The sequence below is a fragment of the Jaculus jaculus genome, chromosome 4, assembly GCF_020740685.1.
Source record: "Jaculus jaculus isolate mJacJac1 chromosome 4, mJacJac1.mat.Y.cur, whole genome shotgun sequence".
Taxonomy (NCBI): domain Eukaryota; kingdom Metazoa; phylum Chordata; class Mammalia; order Rodentia; family Dipodidae; genus Jaculus; species Jaculus jaculus.
Genome location: NC_059105.1, coordinates 158,375,322 through 158,387,857, shown reverse-complemented (window position 1 = coordinate 158,387,857; position 12,536 = coordinate 158,375,322). Strand labels below are relative to the sequence as shown.

Genomic DNA, 12,536 nt, shown 5'->3' with positions numbered 1-12,536 from the left:
TCTGCTCTCTTCCAAATGGAGTGCTCAGTGAGTGTGGACAGGGGACCTATCCTCTGGCAGGGACCATAATGGGAAGGTCTCCAGCCTGGGGAACATGGAGAACACTCAAACATCACATCAAGAGCGAGTCCATGGGCCCTTTCACAATTATTCATCTGCAATGCGTCTGCAGCTCCAGAGGAACCAGGGGGCCAGGGAAGGGACTTCCATGTTTTCAGAGGCATTGATTAAGAGCCAAGAGCCACAGACGCATCCAAAGACACACCCATGGCTGCGCCAGTGAGCATGGAATTGTGTCTTTCGGGGGCTTTTTTTTTTGCTCAAGCCCAGCAAGAGCTGGGTAGTTCAGGCTGGGTGCAAATCAAGTGCCCTCATTTCCTTGCCTATTAAGAGGGACCTCTGTTCTGTATTTCTAGCTTAAAAATTTGACTAGAGGGCTGGAGAGATGGCTTAGTGGTTAAGCGCTTGCCTGTGAAGCCTAAGGACCCCAGTTCGAGGCTCAGTTCCCCAGGTCCCACGTTAGCCAGATGCACAAGGGGGCGCACGCGTCTGGAGTTCGTTTGCAGAGGCTGGAAGCCCTGGCGCGCCCATTCTCTCTCTCTCCCTCTATCTGTCTTTCTCTCTGTGTCTGTCGCTCTCAAATAAATAAATAAAAATTTAAAAAAAAAAGATTAAAAAAAATTTGACTAGAAACACTGAGAATCAGAGCAGGGAAGGGCCTCGAGCAACCTGACAGATTTTGTGCCATCTTCAAGACCTTCCAGCAAAGTCTTCGGGGTCTTTTGGGTCTGGGATCATATCCTTTGCAAATAGGGATAATTCTATTTCCACCTTTCCTATCTGTCACTCTTTTTTAAAAAAAATTATATATATGTGTAATTTTTTTTTGTTTGTTTTTTTGAGGTAGGGCTCACTCTAGCCCAGGCTGACCTGGGATTCACTATGGAGTTTCAGGGTAGCCTCGAACTCACGGCGATCTTCCTACCACTACCTCCCAAGTGCTGGAATTAAAGGCGTGTGCCACCACGCCCGGCTGAAAATATTTTTATTTATTTATTAGAGAAGGGAAAGCAGGCTCCAGGGCTGCAGACAGACTCCAGATGCTGCTTTGTGCGTCAGCCTTTATGTGAGTACTGGGGAATTGAACCCAGGGCCAGCAGGGTTTACTAGCAAGCACCTTTAACTGCTGAGTAACCCTTTTGTTTCTCTCTCTTGCCTTACTGCTCTGGATAAAATTTCAAGTACTATATTGAACAAATGTAAAAAGAGTAGAAAAAAAATAGGATCCTTGTCTTATTCCAGATTTGATATGAAAGTAGGAGAGAAATTATTTAGGAGAAAGAATGGCATAGGAGAGAGTTAGGATGAATATAGACAAGTGCATGGTGCACTTGAATAAAAATGTCCTTATGAAACCCATCACTGTGTACAATGAATATTTACTAATTAAAAAAATTAAGGGCCAGGGCTGGAGTGATGACATAGCGGTTAAGGCTTATGCCTACGAAGCCTAAGGACTCAGGCTCGATTATCCAGGTCCCACGTAAGCCAGATGCACATGGTGGTGCATGCGTCTGGAGTTCATTTGCAGTGGGTAGAGGCCCTGGTGCACCCATTCTCACTCTCTGTCTCTCTCTATCTCCCTTTCTCTCTGTCTCAAATAAATAAAAATAAATCTTTAAAAAACTTAAGGGCTGGAGAGATGGCTTAGTGGTTAGGGTATTTGCCTGCAAAGCCAAAGGAACCCAGGTTCAACTTTCCAGGACCTACGTTAGCCAGGTGCACAAGGTGGCGTATGCATCTGGAGTTCGTTTGCAGTGGCTGGAGGCCCTGGTGCACCCATTCTCTCTCTCTCTCTCTCTATCTTTGCCTCTCCTTCTCAAATAAATATAAATATTTTTATCTACCTCTCTCTCTGCCTCTTCTCTCTCAAATAAATAAATAAATAAAGTATGCTTAAAAAACATTTCTAAAAGATTTCTAAAATTTAAGCTTGCTAGAATCCCTTAAAGCAAACACTGAAAACCTAAAACCTTTGGCACCAGCCAGGCTATTTTCCCGTTCATCCCTCTCCCCTCTAGCTTTGGCCACCTTCTTCCTCCGGAACCAAGTAACCTTGAGTCTACAAAATTCTACCCAGAGACCAAAAGAGAGAGGCAACAGGCTCTGTCTCTTTGTGCCGCTGCCCAGTGATCCCCTGCTGGCTTAATGTTGGGTCTCAGATCTGAGCAGGGCCTCGGGGAGCAATATTCCACTGCATGCAACATGACCACTCTCTCATACATCCCCCCAAGGACAGAGATGCAGGAACAGACCTGACACCTGGACTGTCATGGTGACCTGGCTTCCGTCCATGACTTTGAGGTCAGAGAGGCCCTGAAGAAAGACGGGTGCGCTGGGCTTGCTGGGGGCCAGGGGCAGAAGGTACTCCCTCTTGCCTTCGCTCTTCTTTTCTGCATGGCAAACAACGGAATGTGGGGTGAACATTCATTCATGCATTCAGCAGGCGAGATGCCACTGGGCACACAGCTGTGCCGAGGCTCAGGTCTGGCTTTGACACCTGCTTGGTGTCAGACACTGGAGGTCACTGGGAACTGGATGTGTCCCACGCGTCTGTTTGACATGACCAAGCACTTGCCGTATAGCGGGCACTGCCACCGAAGCTCTGTGGAGACATGCGTAAATGTGACTGGTTCCTCGAGAGAACCTCAGCAGGGAAGCTAATATGTGGCATCTCATATGGATATTTTTCCCATTTAATTCTTTTTGGTTTGTTGGTTTGTTTTGCTTTTTGAGGTAGGGTTTCACTCTAGCTCAAGCTGACCTGGACTTCACTATGTAGTCTCAGGGTGGCCTCGAACTCTCGGCGATCCTCCTACCTCTGCCTCTCGAGTGCTGGGATTAAAGGCGTGCGCCACCACGCCCGGCTCTCCCCTTAAATTCTTTACTTCTATGAATAAGTGACACATTCATATGGCACAGAGTTCCAAAGGTGCCAACGAATCTGTATGAAGAGGTCTGCCCCCTCCTGCCCCTTCACTCCCAGGTCATTACGAATCAACCTCCAGAGGCGAGAGATTTTCAGTTTCCTCTTCATCTCTCCAGACATGATCTACGCATACAACACACACAGAGCATGGGTAAATTCTTTCTCCTCTTCCTCCTCCTCCTGATTTCTTTTGGTACTGGGTATCGAGCCCAAGGTCTCATATATACTAAGCACATAGTCAACTACGAAGCTATACCTCAACTCCATTTTTAAGAATAATTTTTATTTATTTGAGAGTGACAGACAGAGAGAGAAAGAGGCAGATAGAGAGAGACAGAGATTGGGTGCGCCAGGGCTTCCAGCCACTACAAACGAACTCCAGACACGTGTGCCCCCTTGTGTATCTGGCTAACGTGGGTCCTGGGGAATTGAGCCTCGAATCGAGGTCCTTAGGCTTCACAGGCAAGTGCTTAACCACTAAGCCATCTCTCCAGCCCCATTTTTTTTTTCTTTTTTTGAAAAATAAACTAAAGCTGGGCATGAGTACTCCTGGCACTTAGCACTCACGAGGCTGACTGCAGGAGAAAGATGGGTTCAAGCTCAGCTTGGAATAAATGTGAAACAAAGCAAAATGAAATAGAATCAGCGTGCAGGGGCTGGAGAGATGGCTTAGCGGTTAAGCACTTGCCTGTGTAGCCTAAGGACCCTGGTTCGAGGCTCGATTCCCCAGGACCCACGTTAGCCAGATGCACAAGGGGGCACACGTGTCTGGAGTTCGTTTGTAGTGGCTGGAAGCCCTGGTGCGCCCATTCTCTCTCTCTCTGTGTTGCCCTCAAATAAATAAATAAAAATAAATAAATTAATTAAAAAAACTGGGGTGTAGTTCAGTGGTAGAGGAGTAGCCTCGCATGGATGAAGTGAGGTTCTGTGTTCAATCCACAACACTAAAAATAAAAAAGGACAACATAAAAAGCAATGATCAAAGTGTAGTGATGGAAAACAAATAAGTGAGTACCTGGGATAGGGATTGGGGAGCTGGATTAAAAAAGTGCATATGTAAATGTTTGTGGGAGATATAAATGTTCATTTTTAGGTCAGGGTGAAAGTTTCTTGCATGTATACATGCATGTCAAAAACTCAAGTGAGGGCTGGAGGGATGGCTTAGTGGTTAAGGCGTTTGTCTGCAAAGCCAAGGGACCCAGGTTTAGTTCCCCAGGAGCCACGTAAGCCAGATGCACAAGGGGGCTGCTCATGTCTGGAGTTTGTTTGCAGTGGCAGGAGCCCTGGCTTGCCCATTCTCTCTCTCCCTCTCTTTTTCCCTCTTTCTCTCCATCAAATAAATAAATAAATATAAAATATTTAAAAAACAAAAACTTAAACAGCTTACAGTCCATTGATAATACCTTGACACAAACTGGGAGCGGGAAGGAGCGAGGGAGGGCATCAGTTAGTGAAGGACAAAGACCAGAGCGAGCAGCTCTCTGACGCAGGCCTGGTCCACTTCCTCCCACTCGGCTCTCTGCAGAGGCCGAGTCACAGAAGGACTTTTCCTCATTCTTAGAATCCACCCCCACTGGCTGGGCTTCAAGCCTGTCTCCAAGTGATGCAGTGCTCTCTGCAGGTTGAGCCCTCAGCGGCCCAGGGTCCATCCTCTCCTTCAGCTCCTTGTTTCTGGTTATGTGTTTGGGCTTAACACCAGGAAAGCCAGTGCTACGGTTTGAACTCACCAAAACTTGTATTAAATCACAAAAATGATTACTTTTTATTTTCCTGATTTATTGTTTGTTTGTTTTGAGGTAGGGTCTCATTCTAGCCCAGGCTGGCCTGGAATTCACTATGCAGCCTCAGGGTGGCCTCGAACTCATGGCGATCCTCCTACCTCTCTGCCTCCCGAGTGCTGGGATTAAAGGCGTGCGCCACCACGCCCAGCTACTTTTTCTTTGACTTTATTTGTAGTAGTGGGGGGTCAAATTCAAGGCCTGATGTGGGCTAGGCAAAGAGCTCTACCTTACAAGCCAGGCCTTTCATGTCGACACTTGATCCCCAAAATGGGAGTTTTGGAAAGTGGCACCTTGCGAGGTGATTATGTCACAGGAACACCTCCTGACAAAGGAAGTGATGTCCTTCCCAGGAGACTGGCTGTGTGGATACCGATGAGCTCTCCTAGGCAAAAGCTGGGTTGAATCAGTTGGGGCGAGAGCAACTTGTTCTGAAGTGAGCCCAGAACTTTCCTTGATCTTTTCTGAGCGTGTAGTGCTACATGCGCCCAGGTTCTCCTTCCTACTCCTAACCATATGACACAAAGAAGGTTCCAGAAATGGTTCCATGAGAACCCGTGCAGAAACCTGTGCCATGCTTTTTGACCTCCAGAGCTATGAACCAAAATAAACCTCTTTTCTTTGCAAATTCACCATCCTCAAGTATTTTTATTACAATAGAAAGCAGACAAAAACAGCTAGGATATCTCTAAATTAAAATCTAAGTTTTTTCTTTTTCTTTTTCTTTTTTTTTTTTATTGAGGGAGAAAAAAAGAGAATGGGCATGCCCAGGCCTTCAGCCACTGCAGACAAACTCCAGATGCAGGTAGGTACCAACCACCTTGTGCCTCTGGCTTACGTGAGCCCTAGGGAATTGAACCTTGGTCCTTTGGCTTTGTAGGCGAGTGCCTTAACCGCTAAGCCATCTCTCCAACCCAGTTTTTTCTTTTTTTGAAGAAGGGGGACTACGGTAGTTTGGGGTCTTTACTAGATCTTATTCAGGAAGATGGAATGCTGAAGATAGTTTCTCTATCTCTACCGGGGTAAGGCCTGACTCAAAACATGCTACTGAATTTTTAAAAATATTTTATTTATTTATTATGAGAGAGAGATAAAGAGGCAGATATATCTATATCTATATCTATATCTATATCTATATCTATATCTATATCTAATATCTATCTAAATCTATATCTATCTAAATCTATATCTATCTATCTATCTATCTATCTATCTATCTATCTATCTATAGAGAGAGAGAAGGAGGGAGGGAGGGAGGGAGGGAGGGAGGGAGGGAGGGAGGGAGGGAGAATGGGCATGCCAGGGCCTCCAGCCGCTGCAAACAAACTCCAGACACATGTGCCACCTTATGTATCTGGCTTAAGAGGATCCTGGGGAATTGAAACTGGGTCCTTAGGCTTCTCAGGCAAGTGCCTTAACTGCTAAGCCACCTCTCCAGCCCACTGCTGAGTTTCTGTCTATAGTCACTAAAGCAAAGCTCTCTGGGACTGTGAAAGGGGAAAGGCTGAGGGTGCCCATGGGGCTCAAGGAAGTTGCCCCAAGCAGGTGCTGTGTGTGTGTGTGTGTGTGTGTGTGTGTGCATGGAGCAGGAGTGCAATAGAGCACCCCCATCTCTGGCCACCAGAAGTGACTCTCAGGTCCTTGACCCTCCAACTAGGCATTGCTTTTGGACATAGGCCAGCTGGGGACTTTGGAAGAAAGCTTTGGGAGTGGACTTGGGGGGCCGGTATTGGAAATGCAGAAATCTACCTCACTTCCCTGCCTGGGCTGTAGTGGTCAGGGAAACTGATTGCCTCAGGAGAATTGAGGAATTTCCTGTCTTGCAGACCAACAGGGCTTGAGGACAAAATGTCTTTCTCTCTTCAGAGGACTCCCTGTTCCTGCTTCTCTGCCCTCCAGCCTCGCGAAGCTTCACAGATGAGACTGGAATTCCTAGGAACATCCAAATTTCAGCTTGCTCTCCCGGGGAGCTTCAAGCTGGTGACAGCCTGCTCTTGGATGCCACCCTCTCTCAGTTCTGCCCACTGCCTGTTTGCTGGCCTTCAGCAAAGCCAAGCTACCTTATGGGTCTCAGGCACAGTTCTAAAGACCTGTCACCGGGCCTGTCTGCTTGCAGCTGCAGAGGGAATGAACGGGAGCTGTAAGAATCTGGGATCTGTAGTCAGACCCTGGCCTCCATCCGATGCTCTGCACCCTCAACTGCCTCTAGGGGTCATCGCAGGGCTTCAGGAGTTCTGAGTAAGCTCATACGTAAAAATACTACAGGCAGTGGCCGGGCTTGGTGGCGCACACCTTTAATCCCAGCACTCGGGACACAGAGGTAGGAGGACCGCCATGAGTTCGAGGCCACTCTGAGACTACATAGTGAATTCCAGGTCAGCCTTGAAAAACCAATATATACATAAAAATAAAAGAAACCTACATGTTACGTAGATATTCCTCAATTTACAATGGCATCCCATGAACTGAGTGCGCCTGCTGCACTGAACATTCTAGCTCAGTGAGGCAGCCCGCTGTGGGGGGTAAGCTGTTTGGGACTGACACACACTGTCAAGGCTGAAAACCTCAAACACTGTTCAGTATATCACTAACACAATAAACGCTCAAAATCCAAAGCTTAAAATGTGAAGAGCAGTTTCTATGGCAGGTGCACTGTTTTCACACAGTGAATAAAGCTGAAAATCGCAAGTTGAACCATCGCCAGCGATAAATTGTCTTCATTCATTCTCAGTGGCATTCATAGGAGACACCGGACAGCGGACTGAGTCCTACCCACCTAGAATCGCTCAGTGGGCTGATCAGGAGCCAAAGGAGCTTGGCACCTTCCAGAGGCTATTGTACTCATTTTTATGTGACCCAAGGCAAGCACGGGTGAGGATGCAAATGGGATGCTTGTGAAAAGACCATGGGACATATCTATAAGTCAATTAACCAACCTTCACCAGAGAGATGCATAAGAGGGACTGCCTGTGGGAACCAGCCCCAGGCAGGCACTTGGTTCCAGAGTGGCCACTGCCTCTGACCCTACTCTTTCTTCCTGGGCCTACAGCAAGAAGGAGATGACAGGGCTGGAGAGATGGCTTAGCGGTTAAGCGCTTGCCTGTGAAGCCTAAGGACCCCGGTTCGAGGCTCGGTTCCCCAGGTCCCACGTTAGCCAGATGCACAAGGGGGCGCACGCGTCTGGAGTTCGTTTGCAGAGGCTGGAAGCCCTGGCGCGCCCATTCTCTCTCTCTCCCTCTATCTGTCTTTCTCTCTGTGTCTGTTGCTCTCAAATAAATAAATTAAAAATGAACAAAAAAATATTGAAAAAAAAAAAAGAAGGAGATGACAGCAGGAGACACGTGGAATGAACTTGCTCTTAGACCTGCAGCTGAGGTCCCTGTTTCCACCCTCCCTAGCAGGGTGAATCGCACGGGTCACTGCCCTAAATCCAGGCCAGTGAGTGGCTGAGTCAGTCACTCTGAGCAGTTGCGGTCAACAATCCCGAGCTCTTCACAGGCAAGGAAACAAGCCCAGTTCCCTATCAACACACATTCCCGGCAATGGAATCGAGGATCTTGGGTTCCAAGCAAGTAGCTTTCTGTAGGCAGCCCGAGAAAAACTGACCCTAACCAGCTCCCTGGATCCGAAGGCCCATCCCACAACCCACTTCGCTGATAATAGGATGAGGATGTTTGAAGATAGAGGGATGCTGCCTAAGCTGGCGGAGCCAGAGCAGGCAGACATCTCTCCAGAGAGAACCGGCCTTCTCCAGCAGTGCCTACGGGGCACAAGCCAAGGACCCCCCCCCAGTAGACTCTTGGCAACTGAGATGAGGCTGAGCAGAGATAAGCCAGTGGTAAAGAGTATGCGCATGCATGCGCGTGTTTCATTTCACCCAAAATCAAGAAAATCATGCTGACTCATCTGTGTTCGCTTATGTTCAATCCTTTGTGGATTTAGGCAAAATAAGGAGAGATGGGGAAAAAAAAACACTGGCTTTTTTTTTTTTTTTTTTTTTTGGTTTTTCGAGGTAGGGTCTCACTCTAGTCTAGGGTGACCTAGAATTAACTCCGTAGTCTCAGGGTGGCCTTGAACTCGTGGTGATCCTCCTACCTCTGCCTCCTGAGTGCTGCAAAGTGGCACGCATTTTTAATCCCAACACCTGGGAGGTAGAGCTAGGTGGATCAGCGTGAGTTCGAGGCCACCCTGAGACTACACAGTGAATTCCAGGTCAGCCTGGAACAGAGTGAGACCCTACCTGTAAAAGCTAATCAAACAAACAAACGAACGAATGAACAAACAAACAGAAAACCCCAACTGGGTATGATAGTGCATGCTTGGCAATTTCAACACTGGGGAGGTAGAGGAAGAGGGATTCCTGGGGCTTCCTGGCCAGCCAGTCTAGCCTGATTAGTGAGCTTTGATACAGTGAGAGATGCCATCTCAAAAAAAAAAAAAAAAAAAAAGGTGCCTTAGAGGAATATACATGCTTACATATGTGCACGTACACTCATACACACATGCACCCACACATATAAATACACATACACTCGACATAAATCAATGAGGGAATGGAGAGAAAGAGAGAGAGAGCTCAGCTGTTAAAAATACTTGTTTGTGGGCTGGAGAGATGGCTTAGCGGTTAAGCGCTTGCCTGTGAAGCCTAAGGACCCCAGTTCGAGGCTCGGTTCCCCAGGTCCCACGTTAGCCAGATGCACAAGGGGGTGCACGCGTCTGGAGTTCGTTTGCAGAGGCTGGAAGCCCTGGCGTGCCCATTCTCTCTCCCTCCCTCTGTCTTTCTCTCTGTGTCTGTCGCTCTCAAATAAATAAATAAAAAATTAAAAAAAAAATACTTGTTTGCAAAGCCTAACAAACAGCCTGGGGCTTGATGACCCAGTACCCATGTAAAGCCAGATGCGCAAAGTGGTACTTGTACCTGGAGTTCGTTCACAGTGGCAAGAAGCCCTGTGTGCCTATTATCTCTCACTGTTTGCAAAAAAATCAATTAAAAATAAATTTGAAAAATAAACAGTAGGGTCGGAGAAATGGCTTAATGGTTAAGATGTTTGCCTACATAGCCAAAGGACCTAGGACAGGCATGGGTGCTGAACTCAGAACAAAGGAAGGTCGACCAGATTCTGTGAGATCTTTCTGTCACTGTGTCCCCTGCCCAGGGCCACTTGCCATCTCAGAGGCGTACCTTTCTTTCTTTCTTTTTAAATTTTAATTTCAAATTTTTTAATTTGCAAGCAGGTGGGGGGGGGGGAGAGAGGAGATAGACAAAGACAGAATGGGTACGCCAGAGTCTCCAGCCACTGCAAATGAACTCCAGCTGCATGCACCCCCCCCCCCGTGCATCTGGCTTATGTGGGTCCTGGGGAATCGAACCTGGGTCCAGCCCTCAGAGGCATACTTTTCTAAGGCTGTCGTTCACTCTCCTGATTTGAAGTCATGGTATATGATTCCAGGCTCACAGGGGGAAGGTCCCCAGACTTTCTGGGCTGGGATGTGGCTTCTCACAGCACACGGGCTGTGGGGGAGGGGTCATTGGGCTGGAGAGTACTCAGCCCCGGAGGTGGGGGGCAAACTAAATATACCCCTGGCTTTCCCCACAGCTGTACTTCCTGCTCCCACTGAGAGTGAGCGGAGCCCAGTCCAGCAGCGTGGCCTCCGCATCCTGCGGGGGGCCCTCACCACCCAAAGTGAAGGTACCTGTTGGTCTGGTTCTTGGTACTGGCCAGTGGCTCCAGTCACTTGCTGCCTCGGGCATTGAACTGAAGGCTACAGTTCCATTGAGAGGTGGGGAAAGGCTGGGCCTGTCCTCCAGCGGAGAGGACCAGGACGGGAGCTCTGTTCAGAGCGGTTCATAGACACATGAAAACAATGCCCTATAGATTAGAGCTATTAATTGGGACTTGGGAAAGGGAAGGCAGAAGGCAAAAGGAAAGGAGAGAGGGAATAAGGGAAGAAAAAGGAGAGGGAGTCAGACACAGATTCTCTCTCTCTGTCTTCCTCCCTCTCTCCTTCTCTCTCTCTCTCTCTCATACACACACAGTTAACTTACTTAACCCTTATGAGCATTAGTTTTCTTCATCTGTAGAATGCATTCAAACATGTAAAGTAGAATTGTTATAAGAATTAAATAAAAGAAGTCAGACTTTCTACATAACTAGACTTTTTTTTTTTTTAATCAAAACAGCAATTCCTTTTTAAAAACACTCGCAGTGAGCCAGGCATGGTGGCGCACGCCTTTCATCCCAGCACTCGGGAGGCAGAGGATAGGAGGATCGCTGTGAGTTCAAGGCCACCCTGAGACTACAGAGTGAATTCCAGGTCAGCCTGGGCCAGAGTGAAACCCTACCTCGAAAAACCAAAAAAGTAAAATAAAAAATAGAATAAAATCAAGAAAAACACTCACAGTGGTTTTAGTTGAAAAGCAAATGCAATGATGTGTTGGAAAAACCTTACTCAGGGCTGGAGAAATGGCTTAGCAGTTAAGGCACATGCCTGTGAAGCCTAAGGACCCCGGTTTGATTCTCCAGGTCCCACGTTACCCAGAGGCACAAGGGGGCGCATGCATCTGGAGTGCATTTGCCCTGGCTAGAGGCCCTGGTGCACCCATTCTCACTCTCTCTCTCTCTCTCTCCCTCCCTCTCTCTGTCTCTAATAAATAAATAAATAAAAATAAGATCTTTAAAAAAAGAAAAAAGAAAAATCTTACTCAGAGAAAGTTCTATGCCCACACCATGTGTGCAGCTTGTTACTTTGTGTCCAAGTTCCAATGCAATACCGGGTATTACCCCCTCCCCAAACCCCAGCCATGAGCCAAGCCTTCGCCTCGGTTAGACCTGACTTGAAGAACCTTCCACAGCCTATGTCCAGGCGGCTGGTCATACGTCAGCATCTCCCTGTATGCTGCAACACTTCTTTCCTTTCTGTAACTTAGCAAGAAAAGCAACTCAAGTCAGTATGTGGAATGAAATGCACAGTTATCCTTCTTTTCATTTTGTTTCTGCTCACCTCCTCCCCACATTTGCTGGTCCACTTGCTCCTTTCTTCCTCCTTCCCTTCTTTCCTTCCTTCCTCCGTCCCTCTCCCCACCTCCTCTCTCTCTTTCTTTTGTTTGGGGGAGAGAGAGAGAGAGAGAGAGAGAGAGGAAAAAGAACTGGTTTGCCAGGGCCTCAGCCACTGAAATTGAACTCCAGATGCTTGCGCCACCTAGTGGGCACGTGTGATCTTGCGCTAGCCTCACCTTTATGCGTCTGGCTCAGGTGGGATCTGGAGAGTCAAACGTGGGTCCTTAGGCTTCGCAGGCAAGTGCCTTAAAGGCTAAGCCATCTCTCCAGCCCCACTTGCTCCTTTCTGAAGCCCTACATTTATAAATACAAATGTGCATCTAATTCATATGCTGGCCTTTATCTTGGATCTCCTAACGAATCTCTTTAGTCTTTAAGTATGAGCTGCTTTCTTTAGTTATCACAATGCAAAATGCCATTCCAACAGCAAATCTGATCCCTCTCAGCCCTGTCATTCCATGGAAACGCAATGAATCACCAGTTGAGTGGGGTGCCTAGAGCTAGTCGGCCCCCCCTTCCTTTATTTGGTGCTCAAAACCCAGCATGGCCCCAGGACCAGGGATAAGGCCAATTCCAGCACTCTAACGGAAGGCTCGTTTTGACTTGGCTAGAAGACAGCTCAGCCCCTTCCAATTTCCAGGGCATTTGGCAAAGCTGTACTTCCCCAGGGAAGAATCCGAATTCAACAAAACTCTGTCTCCTAACCCAATA

At 47.6% G+C, this 12,536-nt stretch overlaps 1 protein-coding gene across 1 annotated transcript in view; it reads right to left on the bottom strand.

Moving 5' to 3' along the window:
* Mylk (myosin light chain kinase) overlaps nucleotides 1-12,536 on the bottom strand; it is a 350,277-nt gene that overhangs the window by 129,057 nt on the left and 208,684 nt on the right. Inside the window, exon 12 of the mRNA XM_045146900.1 lies at nucleotides 2,316-2,453. Coding sequence (XP_045002835.1) covers nucleotides 2,316-2,453 — 138 coding nt within the window. The remainder of the gene's footprint in view (nucleotides 1-2,315; nucleotides 2,454-12,536) is intronic.